At 40.8% G+C, this 20641-nt stretch overlaps 1 protein-coding gene across 1 annotated transcript in view; it reads right to left on the bottom strand.

Moving 5' to 3' along the window:
• The window catches only part of si:ch211-28p3.4 (zinc-binding protein A33), a 30892-nt gene extending 21587 nt beyond the window's left edge, over window positions 1-9305 (bottom strand). Inside the window, exons 1-3 of the mRNA XM_029714181.1 lie at window positions 9162-9305; window positions 8913-9008; window positions 8318-8545 (exon numbers count right to left, since the gene is read on the bottom strand). Of these exons, the coding sequence (XP_029570041.1) occupies window positions 8318-8545; window positions 8913-9008; window positions 9162-9179 (342 nt within the window). The 5' untranslated portion in view covers window positions 9180-9305. The remainder of the gene's footprint in view (window positions 1-8317; window positions 8546-8912; window positions 9009-9161) is intronic.
• Between the last annotated feature and the right edge of the window lie 11336 nt (window positions 9306-20641).

The raw sequence follows: 20641 nt of genomic DNA, 5'->3' as shown, positions 1-20641 counted from the left end.
GCAGACTCATGCATATTTTGTGGCCTGCTGGTGGTAATTTTGCAGGGCTCTGGCAGTGCTCCTCCTGCTCCTCCTTGCACAAAGGCGGAGGTAGCGGTCCTGCTGCTGGGTTGTTGCCCTCCTACGGCCTCCTCCACGTCTCCTGATGTACTGGCCTGTCTCCTGATAGCACCGCCATGCTCTGGACACTACGCTGACAGACACAGCAAACCTTCTTGCCACAGCTCGCATTGATGTGCCATCCTGGATGAGCTGCACTACCTGAGCCACTTGTGTGGGTTGTAGACTCCGTCTCATGCTACCACTAGAGTGAAAGCACCGCCAGCATTCAAAAGTGACCAAAACATCAGCCAGGAAGCATAGGAACTGAGAAGTGGTCTGTGGTCCCCACCTGCAGAACCACTCCTTTAATGGGGGTGTCTTGCTAATTGCCTATAATTTCCACCTTTTGTCTATTCCATTTGCACAACAGCATGTGAAATGTATTGTCAATCAGTGTTGCTTCCTAAGTGGACAGTTTGATTTCACAGAAGTGTGATTGACTTGGAGTTACATTGTGTTGTTTAAGTGTTCCCTTTATTTTCTTGAGCAGTGTATTTAGGTTGTTTAGGATTTACATTTTTCGTCAAACAATTGAATCCAATGAACTGAGCAGGCTGGGCTGAGAAAAGAATTGAAAGACAAAACAGTACATATAAAACATATGTTAAAAATGGTGTGTGAAAGGTGAGGTTGGAAGCCCAAAAGGGCTTATATGAAAACCACACAACAAATATAAGTAAAAAAAAGTATAACGTTTGTTTGATCAGTTAAACAAAGCATATTAATTATAATTGTACATGATATACTCAGTACTCAAGAAAAAACATGTTTGATCATGTGTGTGTGAGAGTTAGGCTACATGGAGGAGATTATTGGGTAGTTTGGTTCATCAGGCTGACCCCCAGTCTTTATTGAGGGATGATGATGTTTTTGCAATGTGAAGATAAGAATTCCAGAGTATGGTACCTTTGTATTTGATAGAGAATTGACTATGTGAGGTGTGGCAGTTGGGAGGGTGAAGCTTATCGCAGTGGCTTGTGTTATATAGATGGATTTCAGAATTACCTGGAAGAATCCATTGAAGGGTTTAGGTTAACTGTCTGGGAGGTATTCGTATTTGTAGTGCATGAGTAATTTGTGTAGGTAGGATGCATACAGTAGGTACTGGCCCAGACAATATTACAGTAAATTAGATATTTGTAAATTAAGCTGTAGTTTAGAGTTAGGTAGCAAGTCTGATTAACCAAACCACTAATCTTTCTGATAATACCAACAGATTTCATCACTTTGCTACAGACAAATTGAATATGATCTTTCCAGGACAACTTTTCATCAAATAGAACTCAGAGGAATCTAGTGGATGTGAATTGTTCCATTTCATTCCCACCAACTGACATTCAGTCTCTTTCTTTACAATATTCCTTATTCTTATTCAACAGTTGATTGATGATTTTCCAAGTTGACTTTATATTATTTAAGGATTCTTGGAATTTGTTAGTAAAATATATATTTTTGTATATCCAAGTAGGTAAGTCAATTTGTTCTTATACCTTTTTTAATTTGCAGAATTCAGGGGAGAGGGATTTGTGAGAAACTATTTATACAAGTTTTTTGTGACCAGTTGGATGCTGAATCATTCTGCTGTTCTCTTGCAGTATGTGGTTTAACTAAGGGAAAGCAGTGGTGAAAGGCAGAATTGAAAGTCTGTTAAGCAGACTCCACATCGGCCTGATTATAAACATTTTCCCATGAAATATCATCAATCAACATATCAAATTGTATTAGTCACATGCGCCGAATACAACAGGTGTAGACCTTACAGTGAAATGCTTACAACAATGCAGTTAAAAAAGAAAAAGAATAAGAAATAAAAGTAACAAGTAATTAAAGAGCAGCAGTAAAATAACAATGGCGAGACTATATAGAGGGGGGTACCGGTACAGAGTTAATGTGCGGGGGCACCAGTTAGTCGAGGTAATTGAGGTAATATGTACATGTAGTTAGAGGGGGGCAATGCAAATAGTCTGGGTAGCCATTTGATTAGATGTTCAGGAGTCTTATGGCTTGGGGGTAGAAGCTGTTTAGAAGCCTCTTGGACCTAGACTTGGCGCTCCGGTACCGCTTGCCGTGCGGTAGCAGAGAGAACCGTCTATGACTAGGGTGGCTGGAGTCTTTGACAATTTTTAGAGCCTTCCTCTGACGGCGCCTGGTATAGAGGTCCTGGATGGCAGGAAGCTTTGCCCTAGTGATGTACTGGGCCGTTCACACTACCCTCTGTAGTGCCTTGCGGTCGGAGGCCGAGCAGTTGCCATACCAGGCAGTGATGCAACCAGTCAGGATGCTCTCGATGGGGTAGCTGTAGAACCTTTTGAGGATCTGAGGACCCATGCCAAATTTTTCAGTCTCCTGAGGGGGAATAGCTTTTGTTGTGCCCTCTTCACGACTGTCTTGGTGTGCTTGGACCATGTTAGTTTGTTGGTGATGTGGACACCAAGGAACTTGAAGCTCTCAACCTGCTCCACTACATCCCCGTCGATGAGAATGGGGGCTTGCTCGGTCCTCTTTTTCCTGAAGTCCACAATCATCTCCTTTGTCTTGATTCCGTTGAGGGAGATGTTGTTGTCCTGGCACCACACGTCCAGGTCTCTGACCTCCTTAAAGCGCTCACAATTACTTTAGTTAAATATTCTACATTTAATGCTACTAATCATTCCCATCTGTTCATTTCCAGCTGCCAAAAAGAAGTGGAAAATTAGAAAGTGGTCAGAAATGTCAGTATAAAGTATACCCTTATTAGCCACATTATTCAAATAATTTGTCAAAATATTATCAATAAGGTTGGCAAATGAACTGGGCACTTGTTGGTTTATAGATTAGGGGATACAGATAGCTGGAGTATAAAGTATTTAAAAAAAATCAGATGTCAGTGAGAGGTTCTCACTTTTAAATACGTTTTAGAAAACACATTTTATCTTAATTATTCATCAAATCCAAGATTGATGCAAGAATATCAATGAAACTACCAATGTAAGAATCGGGTGGCCGATAGATGCATCCAATTACCAGTTTTTTACCACAAAAAAAATGAACAGCAAGGAATTTCTATGAAAAGAGATTCAACATCAATGTTATCAGATGTAAGTGTGAGGTCCTCTCTTACAAGGAATTGAAAACAGTTATGAACAAAAATGGACACTACTCCCACTGAGAGAAGACAGACAATGAACAAGTTGCTCATGATTTTTAGGAAGACTCCGAACGTTCAAATGAAAGGTAGAAAAATAAGCTTGTCTTGCAATTAGATAAACTGCTATACAGGTTGTTAAATTGCTTAACATTATAGTAATCATAAGTGATAGACTTATTTCTGTTACATTTCAAGAAATGTTCATCTGGATCAACACAATCATTATATTTATAATTTGCTTAATTAATATCTAATGGGTTGAAGACCACGTTATCAGGGTTGATATCCTGCCCAGCTAAGAGGAATCATCCAGAGAGTGGAATGTAAACATAGAAGTGCATGTCTCACATGTCCGATACAACCATTCATTTGTATTAGAGTTATAAATAGGGGTCCACATCCTATGGAATGCACATTGACACAGTCCAAATAACACCACTGAAGACTTCAAACGGTTATGACATTCAGAGCAATGCCCAGCAGATCATACTTCAGGTATGCGATGTTGCCTTTTTTCGTTATGGCAGCAGTTTCTTTCTTTTGAGGCACACATTTTTGGGAAAGTCTTCATTTGGGTTCCTTTCAGACACTTGACACTCCTGAAAATCTCCTTGTCTTTGAACCTGAGCAGTTTCACCACTATAGAACTGGGCAGTCCATCGGGAAGAACGTGCTATTCCTATGCGCCCTCTCCATCTCGATGAGTTTAGGGTCCAGTTTAAGTTGATCTTTGGCAGCGATTACAGCTGCGAGTCTTTCTGGGTAAGTCCCTAAGAGCTTTCCATAACCTTGATTGTGGAACATTTGGCCATTTATTATTTTAATAATTCTAAAAACTCAAATTGTCAAATTGGTTTTTCATCATTGCTAGACAATCATTTGCAGGTCTTGCCATAGATTTTCAAGTAGATTTAAGTCCAAACCGTAACTCGGCCACTCAGGAACATTCACTGTCTTCTTGGAAAGCAACTCCAGTGTAGATTTGGCCTTGTTTTTTAAGTTATTGTCCTGCTGAAAGGTGCCTTCATTTACCAGTGTGGTGAAACACAGACTGAACCAGGTTTTCCTATAGGATTTTACCTGTGCTTTACCCATTCCGTTTCTTTTTTTATCCTGAAAAACTCCCCAGTCCTTAATAATTACAAGCATACCCATAACATGGTGTAGCCACCACTAAGCTTGGAAATATGGCACTCAGTAATGTGTTGTATTGGATTTGCCCCAAACATAACAATATGTATTCAGAACAAAAAGTTAATTGCTTTGCCAATTATTTTGCAGTACTACTTTAGTGCGTTGTTGTAAACAGGATGCATGTTTTGAAATACTTTTATTCTGTACAGACTTCCTTCTTTTCACTCTGTCAATTAGGTTAGAATTGTGGAGTAACTACAATGTTGTTGATTCATCTTGAGTTCTCCCATCACAGCCATTAAACTCTGTAACTGTTTTAAAGTCACCATTGCCTCATGGTGAAATCCCTGAGCGGTTTTCTTCCTCTCTGGCAACTGAGTTAGGAAGGACGCCTGTATCTTTGTAGTGGCTGGGTGTATTGATAAACCATTCAAAGTATAATTAATAACTTCAGCATGCACAAAGGGATATTCAATGTCTGCTTTTTTATTTTTACCCAACTACCAATAGTTGCCCTTCTTTGCGAGGTATAGGAAAACCTCCCTGGTCTTTGTGGTTGAAATTCACTGCTTGACTGAGGGACCTTAAAGATAATTGTATGTGTGGGGTACAGAGATGAGTTAGTCATTCAAAAATAATTTAAATCAATAATATTGCACACGAGTGAGTCCAACTTATTATGTGACTTGTTAAGCACATTTTTACTCCTGAACTGATTGAGGCTTGCCAGAACAAAGGTGTTGAGTACTTATTGTCTCAAGATATTTAAGCTTTCATTTTTTTTACATTTGTAACAATTTTGAAAAACAGAATTCCACTTTGACATTATGGGGTATTGTGTGTAGGCCAGTGACCCAAAAAAATGCATTTAATTGCTATTTTTCAATTCAGGCTGTAACACAACAAAATGTGGAAAAGGTCAAGGGGTGTGAATACGCTCTGAAGGCACTGTATAAAGGCCTGATAATACATATCAATAACACATAATTTATAGTTACCTTCCAGTTGAAGAGCTTGGCTGAGAGGCCTCAGGTGGTGGCTCCTCAACTTCCTCTGAATTCATGATCTCATTTTGTTCATTCTCCTCTTCACTGAGTAGCTCAGCATCAAGGGCATCTTTCTCTAAGAAGGCCGTGCCTTCATGGTCCTCCTCATCCTGCAGGGATTCCGAAGCAATGACCCGTAGTTCATCTGCCGTCAGTGTCCTCCTCCTCATGGACAGGGACTGTAATATCCGCTGGTAATGGTCTCCGCTGTCCATTTCTAAAACTCAAACATAAAGACAAACAATGAACATTAACATTTCAAATGTAAATCAGTGACAACCCCTCCAAAGAATAGCGTAAGATTGACATAAAGTTATATTCAGAATAGACTTCAGTACATAAAAAAAGGGAATCATCAATGAAATTATATATTGTATCCACAAGTTATCAATCGCATGGTGACAATGTTTCATGTTATTATACAAAGGTTTTCACTATAACATTTGAGAAAACATGCCTGTCAAGGTTGTCGTCGGTGAAAGAGGACCAAAATGCAGCAGGTACGTGTATGCTCATTTCGACTTTTATTAACTACAAAAAATGAACACTCCAAAACAAACAAAACACGAAAACGACCGAACAACAAAACAGTCTGGCAAAGCCTAGGGCTGAACACAGAACAATCACCCACAAAACCCAAACACAAACACACCCTACTATATGAGACTCTCAATCAAAGGCAGATAGACAACACCTGCCTTCAACTGAGAGTCCCAACCCCAATTAACCAAACATAGACATACATTCACTAGACTCCCCATAGAAATACCTAAACATAAACCAACACCCTGAATTACTAAAACAAACACCCTTTTAACAAAACACACCACCCTGAACCACATAAAACAAATACCCTCTGTCACGCCCTGACCAAACTACAAAACAATTAACCTTATATACTGGCCAGGACGTGACAATGCCATATAATTGTATATCTGATAGTCCATAACTGTAAGTAGCAGTCCCAAACCAGCTAGACCAGGAACATTTAGTTACCAAGCTGACCACCAAAGCCATTATTTCTAAGCTATTATAATTAGGTTTAGGCTATAACATTACATTAATTCTTGGAATCAACAGCCAGAAGGCTTAATATTTTATAGGATTCATATCACAGATAAACAGACACCTGATGATATACAGCCATCAGGGGATAACTGGCTATGGGGATATGACTAGCTATTAAAATGTACTCATCCAATTTTTCTTCACAGCAACCCTTTCCCTTTTAGCAGGCTAGCTAGGGACACAATACAGTGCCTTCTGAAAGTATTCAGACACCTTGACTTTTTCCACATTTTGTTACATTACAGACTTATTCTAAAATATATATTTTTTAATTCCTCAGCAATCTACACCTCATAATGACAAAGTGAAAACAGGTTTTTAGACATGTTAAAAAATGTAGGCTGTAACCTAAATGTGGAAAAACTCAAGGGATCTGAATACTTTCTGAATGTACTGTATAATCACTAGCCAGTTAGTTTCTAGCTCTAACACCTATTGACAAATGCATTTTATTTTGTAGTTATCAAAGTAAACATTAACATCAAGTAGGCTACCTTGCTTTGTTTTGGGTGACTGACTTGAACATCACAGGCTAGCTAGCCATCATAGCTAGTTAGGTGGCTAGCTAGCAATCTAGCTAGATAGCTACCATTATCTGAGAAGATTTCATAAAGCTTCTTAAAGCTTTTCAGGTACTTAAAAAATATCGATGTCATTGATCAGAATATATTAACTTTTACCTCAGAAATTGTCAACTCATATTCAAGCTGATTCTACTACTTGGCTTGGTAGATAGTTAGCTCACCAGGCATCAAAAGTTCATTTCACAGACTCATCTAATCAATCAGAAAAAAACAGACTAAAATGTAAATATTATCATTACTAACATAAAAATGAATTACATACAGTTTCTTACCTTGATATTTTTGTCCAATTGAATGATGGAGCTGCCAAAGTCAAATCGAAGGGGGGGAGAAGCGCCTCCCTGTGGCAGCAGCCTCAAATGAGCAATATTCGTGTTGAGGCTAATTCCGCCCCTTAACCCCTAAACCAATCATATATTATTAATGCAGAATTTAACCTATCAAAAGAGGGGGTTTATGAAAATGTAGGTGATTGCAGCACAGAGATATTGATGTGACAACCACTGGAAACATGTTTCTGATTTTCGACTGGACAGGCAGAAAAAGGTTAACCATTGGTATGTTCTAGGGGACATTTTGAGACCTTAAGGAGCATCCGATACTGCTGGGCTCTACCAATGGCATGTCCAGCTTTTTGTGAGAAATTACAATCGTCACACAAAAAGTATTTATAAAGTATAAATATCCCACACTTTAGATAGGGCCACACAAAAATATGTAACTAATGATTAGTAAATGTTTTTTAAGGACCTATGTTATACATCTTATTAAATACTTTAAAAGTTGTTTATAAATGTTTGAATAAACTATTTACTTATCCATTTTAAATGCTTTCTTATGTGGAGATATTATAAAGTGCTACCAAATATTTGTTTCAATAAATTGGACTAAATTAGCCCATGTAGATTGCAGCGTCCTGCATAACTTTTGGATTTTGCAAGGTAAGTCAAATATGAATATCAGGATTTCGTACAAACATGACATTCATGTAGGGTGAAAGCTTATTCATGTAATTATATTCTGTTTCCTATACTGGAATTCCTATTCTGCGTCCTGGGGACTATTTAATTAGAATGGAAATCAATAATTGAATTTGATCAGCAATTGAATTCAGAAATGACTCCAACCCTGCTTCTACGGGCCAAATCCAAACTTGAAGTAAGTGTGCATAACTTGCTGTCACACTCTTTATGTGAAAGTTACAGGCACGTGAGTCAAATTAGAATGTCCCTATGTTATGTTCAGACGGCCTTCACCTTGTCGTCTGTATGCTCTTTCTCCATTTGGGTGCTGAGCTGGGCTATCTCCTGGTCAAGTTCCTGACTGAGGTGGTAGCAGCGCTCTATTCTGTCCTCAATGGTGCACTCTGTGGCTTGATACTCCATGTCCAGCTGGGTCAGCGTGATCCGCAGGTCCTCATCCAGAACCCTCTTCATGTCCTCGTACTTCTTCTTAATCTTCTCTTTCAGTGCATTGGTCTTCTTCTGAAGTGGGGGAGGGGTCATGTGAAATTATCAGAATTAGCACTTTGAAAAAACAATCATAATTAGACTGCATTTGACAGCAGTGCAATGGAAATACCATGTTTACAGATACAGATTCACAGTGGCAAGTGACTATGACATCTTTGGAAAGCCTTTAAAACCATTGCTGCAATTCAACCCATTTTAGGTCTATTTCACCATCTCCCAAAACTCCCTATCCCTCAGACATAATGTTCCATAAAAATTATTGGAATGAATTGTAATGGAACTCACCCCAGCTCTGAATCTAAATAAAACAGAATAGGATGCCAACAAGTGTCCTTCAGGCATCTGACGAGAGACATTCACCAGACAATCATTGACTTACTGTAAAGTCAACCTGCTTAGCTGCCAGCTTCTTCATCCTGTATGCGACAACATCCCTTTGCCTCTGTAGGTGCTGTTGATGTTTCACAAGTGTTTCCTTTGAATGAGTGAAAAGCAGCAAAGAGATAGGACATATAAAGTGAGAAGACGAGAAGGTTGAAGAAGCAGAAAACAGAAAAATAATTGTTGCTTTAATCAAACCAATGGTGTACTTTTCTTTTGAGGAACAACTGATTTACAAAGGATTTACTTGCGTATGACCCTTCATGACAAACTCCTGTATGTATGACTGTCTGTCCTCCTTTCTTCTGTATCTCCTATCCCTCTTCCCCAGAAAAGGATAACTGCAACTTACCAGCAGAAGTATTATTACCCAAGCTTTTATACCCCTGTATCTGATGCCAAGGCATTGTTGTTGGGGGAGTTGGTTGGAGGGAGCATGGTATCTAATCCTCCCCCACTCCACTGTCCTCATACCCTGGGAAGCATGTGCCTTGTTCCGTGTATGGGTTAGGGAGCGTAAATCTCAGCTCTGGAGACAGACAAGGGTGACTTCCCGAACCCTCTGGAAGGATCTGGGGGCTGGCGTGGATTGCTCTGTCCTCCAGTGACTGAGCCGTCAAGAGGAGCACTATTTATATCTACCTGCCCCTGAACCCTTTGAGGCTTTTGTTTGTGTGTGGGTGTCACTTGTCAGGCCAGTGTGTGTGGTTTGAGTAATTGAGTGTCAGTTTGTATAGGCATATGTTAGCATCTTTAACACCAGTGTAAGAGACTCTTTAAAGTTGAGATCTCCAAGTTTATAACAGCTCTCTAAGGAATTCAGGCTCGCTTTAAATAACGTGCAGCTTATAAAGGCTTCATTAAGCCTTCATAAACACAACATGCATGTGTTACAAATAATCTATAACTCTACGTCATGCTTTATAAAGGGTTCATAACTGTGGCATAACTGTGTGACTTAACCACCAGTGTCAAATGTGACAAAATCCACTATGTCAAATATGACATAAACCTGTTCTTTAAAAAAGGGTGGCGTTAGCACAGCTTAATTCTAGAACTTATAAATCATATTAAATTGAGGCTTCACAAAGCATGTATAACCCTGTCATGCATCTTGGTAGAGCATTGCATCACCAGGATATTGGGTTTGATTCCTGGGACCACCCATACGTAAAAATGTATTCACACATGACTTTAAGTCCCTTTGGATAAAAGCATCTGCAAAATGTTATATATTATATTATATTTCACTAAACCACTTCTAGGATGGCCCAATCTCTTTCCCTATTGGGTGCATAGTCAGTATTGGACCTGACCTAAACTTCCCCCACTCTAAAGTGTAGTCAAAAGTCAAGCTTTTTTTATTGAACAACAACAGCATTTAGATGTTCTGTGTTGACAATAATGCTTAAAACGCATAAGGGGATGACTTTTGAGGTCTAGGAAAAATGTGAGAAAAGTTAATTTATTTGGTGTATTTGCCCTTTTAATCAGTGAGCATGCCCTGGACTATTGTTTGGTTAGTGGATTTTCTATATGTAACACCCTGGCCATAGAGAGGTTTTTTTTGTTCTTTATTTTGGTTAGGCCAGGGTGTTACATTGGGTGGGCGTTCTATGTTCCTTTCTCTATGTTTTTGTATTTCTTTGTTTTGGGCCGTGTGTGGCTCCCAATCAGGCACAGCTGAAGCTCGTTGTTGCTGATTGGGAGTCACACATAAGGAGCATGTTTTTCCTTTGGGTTTTGTGGGTAATTGTTTCTGTTTAGTGTTTGCACCTGACAGGACTGTTTGGCTGTCGGTTTCTTGTTTTTGTCTAACGTGTTCTTTCTTTAATAAATTCTTGAAGATGAACACATCCTCCGCTGCACCTTGGTCTCATTTGAACGACGGCCGTTACACTGTACTGCAGTTAGTGCACGTAATGTGATTAGGCCGCCAATGTAATGGGTGGAGTAAAAGGCCAGCAACACTCCGTACCCCATGAAATGACACCATATATACATTCTACCAACCCTATTGAATATTCCCTTTAATACTTTTACTGCGGCACCCACAGTAGTTCTTGCTCTAAATCAAAATGTATTCCATATACTGTACAGTGATTCGCATTGGGGGCATTTATTTGACCTTGGAACATGTTTTAAAACCCAAATTTAATGCAACTGTCACTTAAATATGAACATATGTTAATCATTATTAATGTTTAGACAATTATTTTGGTTATTGACACTTCTCTACTATTACGTGGGGCACTTTTATTTAAAACATTTCAGAAATTATGTAATCCGGAAGTACTTCTGTCACAACGTCCACAAAAGGTGGCGCCTCTCCCCGGTCGGACGGTGCTCGGCGGTGGTCGTCACCGGCCTACTAGCTGCCACCGATCTATGTTTCTATGTCTTTTGGTTATGTCTGTTTAGGTCCGCACCTGTTCTGTGTTAGTTAATTAGTGGGGTATTTAGTTTGTCTGTTTCGTTTGGGGATTTGTGCGGGATTGTTTATTTGTCATGCCTTTTGTGCACGAAGGGGAATATTGTATTTTCCTTATTACGCTGCGCATTTTAGGCATTAGGGTTGCGAGGCTGCGTCCCGTCCCTTAGTATTTTTGGGAGCTGTTCTCCTATTGTATTATTGTGCACCCTGCCTTGTTGCGGCATTTTTCCAATTATTGATTAAACGTGTATTTCACGGACCTCAGTCTCCTGCGCCTGACTTCACCCCTCCTGCTATCGAAGTGTTTCGTGACAACTTCTTTAGTGTTGTTGACGAGATGCTGATCATGTGATGAATTCTCAAATCAAATGCCCGCTTGTGCTGCCACTGGACAGCGAAAAACAAGTAAGTTAACCTTTATTTATTGTAATTTAAATTAGTTTGTAGTAGTTAAGTGTTGAATTAGATTACATACTGTAGCTAACTCAATCGTTATTTCAAATAACTTTGGTGACTTCACAGCAATTGCTAACTACCTGAAATGTAGCTGCTAGTAGGCTCAGCTAAATAAATAAAAAACCTAGATACAGCCAAGTCTCATAGTCATGTCATGAGATTTGTAAATGAAAGAAGAATATAATAATGCGAATTGAATGGAGTTTCACATCTTCTAATTTAATGTTTCTGGCACGGCACAGAAATGCCCTTATCCAGACAGTGTGTCAAAGGCATTTCCTAACAGACCTGCTAACTTTCTTTGTTGTTACTTTGAAGGTTGGAACATGCAGTACATCCAGCAGGCAGAGAGGCAACAACCATTCGTCTGCCAGCTCAGGTACAAGCTACATTATTTACATCCCTGTGTAATGTTCAATGTAATTGCATTGCTGGACTTTTTGAAACTTCATGTATTTTATTTACAAATAAATGGAAATGTATGGTTTAAACATTTCTTTAATGTTAATTTATTTTATCTGTTAGTGATAATGCACTGTGTAAAAATACATTCACATTTAAATCGTTAAGCCTTTACGTATGCGTTATGAATGACCAAATGGGTCTAACTTGATTGGGGGTGGCAGGTAGCCTAATGGTTAGAGCGTTGGGCCAGTAACCGAAAGTGTTCCTGGATTGAATCCCCGAGCTGACAAGGTAGAAATATGTCGTTCTGCCCCCGAACAAGGCAGATAACCCACTGTTCCCTGGTAGGCTGTCATTGTAAATAATCCTTTGTTCTGAACTGACTTGCCTAGTTAAATAAAGGTTAAATAAAGTACAGCATCATATGATATAAGGCAGTCCAAAGTTTGGACACACCTACTCATTCAAGAGTTTTTCTTTGTTTCTACATTGTAAATGTACTGTATATGTACAGTAGTACATGATTTTGGTAACAGTAGTAACCAAAAAATTGAAAAGAAATCAAAATATATTTTATATTTGAGATTCTTCAAAGTAGCCACCCTTTGCCTTGATGACAGCTTTGCACACTCTTAACATTCTCTCAACCATCTTCATGAGGTAGTCACCTGAAATGCATTTGAATTAACAGATGTGCCTTGTTCAAAGTGAATTCGTGAAATTTATTTCCTTCTTAATGTGTTTGAACCAGTCAGTTGTGTTGTGACAAGGTAGGGGTGGTATGCAGAAGATAGCCCTATTTAGTAAAAGACCAAGTCCATATTATGGCAAGAACAGCTCAAATAAGCAAAGAGAAATGACGGTCCATCATTACTTTAAGACATGAAGGTCAGTCAATCCAGAAAATGTCTAACTTTGAAAGTTTATTCAAGTGCAGTTGCAAAAATCATCAAGAGCTATGATGAAATTGGCTCTCATGAGGACCGCCAAGGAAAGGAAGACCCAGAGTTGCCTCTTCTGCAGAGGATAAGTTCATTAGAGTTACCAGCCTCAGAAATTGCAGCCCAAATAAATGCTTCACAGAGTTTAAGTAACAGACACATCTCAACATCAACTGTTCAGAAGAGACCCTGAATCAGGCCTTCGTGGTCGAATTGCTGCAAAGAAACCACTACTAAAGGACAACAAAAGAGGAGGACTTGCTTGGGCCAAGAAACACGTACAATGGGTATTAGACCGGCGGAGTCCAAATGTGAGATTTTTGTTCCCAACCTCTGTCTTTGTGAGACGCAGAGTAGGTGAACAGATAACCTCTGCATGTGTGGTTCCCACTGTGAAGCATGGTGGAGGAGTTGATGGTGTGGGGGTGCTTTGCTGGTGACACTCTCTATGATTTATTTAGAATTCATGGCACACTTAACCAGCATGGCTACCACAGAATTCTGCATCAATACCATATGGTTTGCTCTTACTGGGACTATCATTTGTTTTACAACAGGACAATTACCCAACACACCGCCAGGCTGTGTAAGGGCTATTTGACCAAGAAGGAGAGTGATGGAGTGTTGCATCAGATGACCTGGCCTCCACTATCACCCGACCTCAACCCAATTGAGATGGTTTGGGATGAATTGGACTGCAGAGTGAAAAAAAGCAGCCAACAAGTGCTTAGCATATGTGGGAACTGCTTCAAGACTGTTGGAAAAGCATTCCAGGTGAAACTGGTTGAGAGAATGCCAAGAGTGTGCAAAGTTGTAATCAAGGCAAAGGGTGGCTACTTTGATGAATCTTAGATATAAAATATATTTTGATTTGTTCACACTTTTGGTTACTACATGATTCCATATGTGTTTTTTCATAGTTTTGATGTCTTCACTATTATTCTACAATGTAGAAAACAGTATACATAAATAAAAACCCTTGAATGAGTACGTGTGTCCAAACTTTTGACTGGTACTGTAAGTATTACAGGTCACTACATAAAGTGTCAATAAATAGGTTATTAACCTCTTACATCTAGGGGGCAGTAATTTCACGGCTGGATAAAAAACGTACCCGATTTAATCTGATTATTAGTCCTGCCCAGAAACTGGAATATGCATATAATTATTAGCTTTGGAGAGAAAACACTCCAAAGTTTCTGAAACTGTTTGAATGGTGTCTGTGAGTATAACAGAACTCCTATGGCAGGCAAAAACCTGAGATGCTTCTGTTCAGGAAGTACCCTGTCTGAACATTTCTTGCCCTTCTTGATTATCTCTATCGTTTACAAAGGATCTCTGCTCTTACGTGACACTTCTCACGTCAACAATGGAGTCTCACAGCCCGGGAAAAACAGGAATGACGTAATTCAAAGCCCTGGCTGAAGCACACGAGAGCAAAAGCTAAGTGGTCACTTGATGGACTAAGCCTTAGGCGCGTGACACGCCCCGCCCCCGGCTTTCGGTTTTTTCCTCAGTTTACAGACAGGCAGATTCCCGGTCGGAATATTATCGCTTCTCTACGAGATAAATTGCATAAATATTGGTTTTAAACAGCGGTTGACATGCTTCGAAGTACGGTAATGGAATATTTAGAAATTTTTTGTCATATTTTGCGTCATGCTCGTGGCCGAGATTTAGCGTTGGGATAGTGTCTAGAACGCACGAACAAAACGTCGCTGTTTGGATATAACGATGGATTATTTGGGACCAAACCTACATTTGTTATTGAAGTAGAAGTCCTGGCAGTGTATTCTGATGAAGAACAAGCAAGGTAAGAACATTTTTCTTATAGGAAATGTGATTTTGGTGAAGGCTAAACTTGCAGGGTGTCTAAATAGCTAGCCCTGTAACGCCGGGCTATGTACTTACATTATTGCAAAATGTGCTTCATCCGAAAAGCTATTTTAAAATCGGACATATCGAGTGCATAGAGGAGTTCTGTATCTATAATTCTTAAAATAATTGTTATGCTTTTTGTGAACGTTTATCGTGAGTAATTTAGTAAAATCACCGGAAGTGTTCGGTGGGAATGCTAGTTCTGAACGTCACATGCTAATGTAAAAAGCTGGTTTTTGATATAAATATGAACTTGATTGAACAGACATGCATGTATTGTATAACACAATGTCCTAGGTGTGTCATCTGATGAAGATCATCAAAGGTTAGTGCTGCATTTAGATATGGTTTGGGTTTATGTGACATGATATGCTAGCTTGAAAAATGGCTGTGTGATTATTCCTGGCTGGGTACTCTGCTGACATAATCTAATGTTTTGCTTTCGCTGTAAAGCCTTTTTGAAATCGGACAGTTTGGTTAGATAAAGGAGAGTCTTGTCTTTAAATAGCTGTAACATAGTCATATGTTTGAAAAGTGTAAGTTTTCGGATTTAGAGGAGTTTGAATTTCGCGCCCCGCCCATCATTGGATATTGGAGCAGACGTTCCGCTAGCGGAACGTGTAGATGTAAGAGGTTCATTCTGCTGATTTGTCAAGGTTTTCTCATGTTCCACAGCTTACTGTAGGGTGTGATAGGTATTTCAATGGGTTGATGGACCTGCAAAGCATGTGCGTGTGCGTGTGTGTCAGAACCAAGATGATTTGGAGTATTCCAACCTCAGACTACCGCACCAGGTATTCCTCTTCTGTTCCCATGCTGGAGACCAGGGCGTGATTACAACCTGTTACAATGGTGCCAACATTTTGTGGCTGATCTTTCAGTGGGGGAGTGGGTGAATGTGTCAAAGACCTGACTGGGCCCAGCACCACGCAATATGGTTTGTTTGTGTACTGAATAAAATGTAACTTGGTTCCAGGAAGAAAGCAACTTTCAATTTCTTTTGGTTGGTGGCTTTCATCAAGGTAAGTGTTTCTTGTTGTATTGTCGTCCCCAGGCTATTCAAAATTGGCCTTAGTGGGAGGTACCATAGAATTCTATAGGATTTGACATCGTCACAACTTAACACAGTCAAAAAGTCATAATTATTGCTAAATCCTGCCAATTTCCACTATTTATCTTCTTAAAATGTTATTTTAAACATAACCCTAACTAATGAAGGCCAACTTTTATGCATTGGTCCATCAGACCATCCTCACATTTGGGAGGAATTGTCTGGGAACGAGATTGGGTGTAATGTGACTAACATGTAATCACTTCAGAACGTATGCCATCCTTCAGCACAACCCTTTATAAAGCACATGTTTATATCATATTTGACATTGATGATTATGTCACACAGTTATGCCACATTTATGAACCCTTTATATAGCGTGACATATGGTTATAGATGCTTTGTAACACATTTATGTAGTGCTTTATGAAGGCATTATGTTTTTTTAAGCCTTTATAAGCTGAACGTCATTTAGAGCTGGACCAGGAATTCTAAGAATGCACAATGGTTATTCTATTTAATGTGTTATGAAATCAATATTTAGGACACTTACAGTAAAATTACACTTTGGGTGACATTTTGCATGAGCAAATGGCAGTGAGCAAAATAACTACAACATTTCACACTATGTCTGTGTTTCACGGGGAGCATATCATTCTCGACTCACACTCAGCAATACGTCCAGTGTAAGAGGTCTGAAAATGTGTGTGTGTGTGCTGCGGTGTGCATCTGGTGTACAGCACTATGTGGGTGTGTGTGAGCCTGTCCATCTGAGTATGAGAGTTATGTCGATGCCAGGGTGTTCCAATTATAGGCCTATATGCTGACAATGACAGCCATAGTGAATTGCGTACACATGCTGCAAATGGTGTGTGAATGTGCAACCAGTAAATACATGCCAAATGTACAGCTGCCTCTTTTCCATTCACGAAGCCTGATTCAGACTGACATGATCAAATCCCATTGACAACCCCACCCTTCACCCACCCAATAAGCTTATCCATACAGTGTATGGTACCCCAACATGGCACTTCAAAGGGCATCAGTCTAACCAGGTTGATTAACAGTAGGCTAACCTGGAATGAGGGCATATGGGCAGTGACAGGTGCCTCTGAATGCCACTGCGTTTATGAGCCCTTTGACAGACTGGGAACTTCACAAGATGTTTTGGAATTAGGCCACAGGTTGGCCTAACCAACTGGGGATTTGCCTCGGTCAGCTGTCTCTTAGGTTTATGTACTTTACGGAAATCAAATTAGTCGATTCCCGTATACCTTCTCATGTTACACGTTGACATTCCCCTGATACTCAGAATCTGTCTGGAGGGAGGTGTGTGTGTGTGTGTGTGTTTGTTTCTAAAGAAACTGAATTAATAAATAACCAGTAACTCTGCCTTTCCCTGGTGCCGCCTTTTTACAGTTAGTGATTTACAGTATCACTTCCTTATGCCCCACATCACACACCTCGGCACAGCGAAAAGCATCTACTTTTACAGAATGATCAGGTAAGGCGATTTTGCAATTTGTCAGATGAGTTGTGCAAATTCTTGCAGTTTTTTTATAACCTGTGACAAACAATGCCATAATTGGGTTTCGTGGGTTATTATTTAGTTTATTTTTTTCATTAAATTGTATTTGATGGAAAAGTTGTAGAAATAATATAATGTGGTTTTGCTCATGTGGGCATGTCGGAGAAGGATGCGCGCTGTCACGAATGTTGTTGTAATGATCGGACCAAGCTGCAGCGTGGAATGGTTTCATCATCTTTATTCGAGTGAAACGCACAGAAAACAATAAAGAGCAAAACAAAACGTGAAGCCAATATAGTGCTCGCAGGCAACTATACACAGACAAGATCCCACAACAAACAGGTGGGAAAAGGCTGCCTAAATATGATCCCCAATCAGAGACAACGATAGACAGCTGTCTCTGACTGGGAACCATACCAGGCCAACATAGAAATACAACAACTAGAGTACCCACCCTAGTCACACCCTGACCTAACCAAAATAGAGAATAAATAGTCTCTCTAAGGTCAGGGCATGACAGTACCCCCCCCCCCCCCCAAAGTTGCGGACTCCGGCCGCAAAACCTGACTCTATGGGGGAGGGTCCGGGTGGGCATCTAGCCTCGGTGGCGGCTCCGGTTCGGGACGTAGACTCCGCTCGCGGATCCATCCACTTCCATGGAACCGGACCGTGGATTGTCGCCGGAGGCTCCGGACCGCAGACCGTCGCTGGCGGCTCCGGACCGCAGACCGTCGCTGTCGGCTCCAGACCGCAGACCGCCGCTGGCGGCTCTGGACCGATGACCGTCTCAGGAGGTTCCGGACTGCGGACCGTCTCAGGAGGTTCCGGACTGTGCGGGGGGCTGGCACAGGATACACTGGGCTGTGGAGGCGCACTGGAGACATGGTGTGTAGAACCGGCACAGGACGTACTGGGCCGTGGAGGCGCACTGGAGGTCTGGAGCGTAGAGCTGGCACAACGTGTCCTGGACAGATGACAACCTTCGCAAGGCAAGTGCAGGGAGCTAGCGCAGGACGTACTGGGCTGTGGAGGTGTACATCAGGGCGAGTGTGGGGAGCAGGCACAGGACGTACCGGACTGGGGACACGTACTTCAGGGCGAGTGCGAGGAGGAGACACAGGACGTACCGGACTGGGGAGGCGCACTGGAGGCCTGATGCGTGGGACCGGCACAGATTGCACCGGACTGGTGACACGCTCATCCAAACGCCTGCGTTGCCGCATACTCCTCGCCAACTCCATTCTCCGGTATCCCTCCTCGCACTGTTCCATTGATTCCCAGGCGGGCTCTGGCACTCTCCCTGGGTCGACCAACCACCTCTCTACCTCCTCCCAGGTTGTCTCTGGGCTGTCCTTTGGGCTTAGTTTGTGGCCGCGAATCCTGCCGTCGTTTATGTCCTTCCCTCGCTGCTTCCGTCTGCTCCCATGGAATGGCGATCCTTTCCGACCAGGACTTCCTCCCACGTCCAGGATCCCTTCCCGTCCAATATATCCTCCCATGTCCAGGATGTCTGCTCCTCCTGGGCATGCTGCTTGGTCCTGGGGTGGTGTGATCTTCTGTCACGAACGTTGTTGTAATGATCGGACCAAGCTGCAGCGTGGAATGGTTTCATCATCTTTATTCGAGTGAATCGCACAGAAAACAATAAAGAGCAAAACGAAACGTGAAGCCAATGTAGTGCTCGCAGGCAACTATACACAGACAAGATCCCACAACAAACAGGTGGGAAAAGGCTGCCTAAATATGATCCCCAATCAGAGACAACAATAGACAGCTGTCTCTGATTGGGAACCATACCAGGCCAACATAGAAATACAACAACTAGAGTACCCACCCTAGTCACACCATGACCTAACCAAAATAGAGAATAAAAAAGCTCTCTAAGATCATGGCGTGACACACGCAGTAGAAAATGTGCAGAAAACTGCTACTGATTGATTTAGCCTACCCTGTTATGTGGACTAGTCACTAGTGGCTATTTACAAAGCTTGCAACTGATCTTTGTGAAAAAATAAAAGACATTAACCTGGCTTAGGCTATTGATATGAACTTGTTGAATTAATTTGTCACGTCCTGACCAGCAGAGGGAGCAATTGGATTAGTTTTGGTCAGGATGTGGCAGGGTTTTGTGTGTTAAGTGTTGTGTTGGTGATTGGACTCCCAATTGAAGGCAGGTGTGTTGAGTTGCCTTTGATTGGGAGTCCTATATAGTAGTGTGTGTTTTTCTTTGGGGTTGTGGGTAGTTGTTTTTGCACTGTGTTTTGTGTGCCTGCAAAACTGTTGCTGTCGTGTTTATTGTTGGTTTTCCTGTGGATGCTTTACTTGAGTTTATTAAAAAACTATGAGTATCCACATTCCCGCTGCGCCTTGGTCCATTCTTGAAGACAGCTGTTACATAATTAAACCTAATAGGCATACTGTTAACAGAGAGACACAAAAGTAAAGGAAGGTAAAACTTTTCAAAAAAAAAAATTATATAAAAAAAATCACCATTTTGGGAGACCTGAAAAGGAGTTAAACTGAGTGTTACATATTTTTTGTGTGCTTTATAAGGTTTTATGCTGTATACATATACATTATCTATTATTACATTATAATTAATAAGATTTATGTAATGTAGCATAAAACACTGTTTGCCTACACTCAGAAAAATGGTTAGGAGAACCCTTTTTGGTTCCAGGTAGAACCCTATTGGGTTCCCAAAAAGGGTAACCCGAAGGACCCTTTTAGGTTCTAGATAGCACCTTTTTTCTAAGTGTGTAGGTAAAGTATAATATGCAGAAAAAACATTTAACACCTCTTCAGGTGTTTCCCGAACACTGTCAAAATGGTTGCAGCGTACATATTGTACATAACTTTTTTCTAACAATGTTTTATAAGACAATGCATTCAATGGGCGGTGTACTATGTAGGGCTAAGAAACAGACAGTGTGTTCATTCTGTTGCCAACTTGCCAACCTCCCAGATAAGGTCTGCATAGGCCTATAGTAGGAATGTTGCCCCATCTAAAAATGTCATTATCCAAAACTTTCTT

Source organism: Salmo trutta, chromosome 2 (assembly GCF_901001165.1).
Source record: "Salmo trutta chromosome 2, fSalTru1.1, whole genome shotgun sequence".
Classification (NCBI taxonomy): Eukaryota; Metazoa; Chordata; class Actinopteri; order Salmoniformes; family Salmonidae; genus Salmo; species Salmo trutta.
The sequence above is the reverse complement of the archived record's forward strand: the minus strand, read 5'-3'. Positions and strand labels throughout refer to the sequence as shown.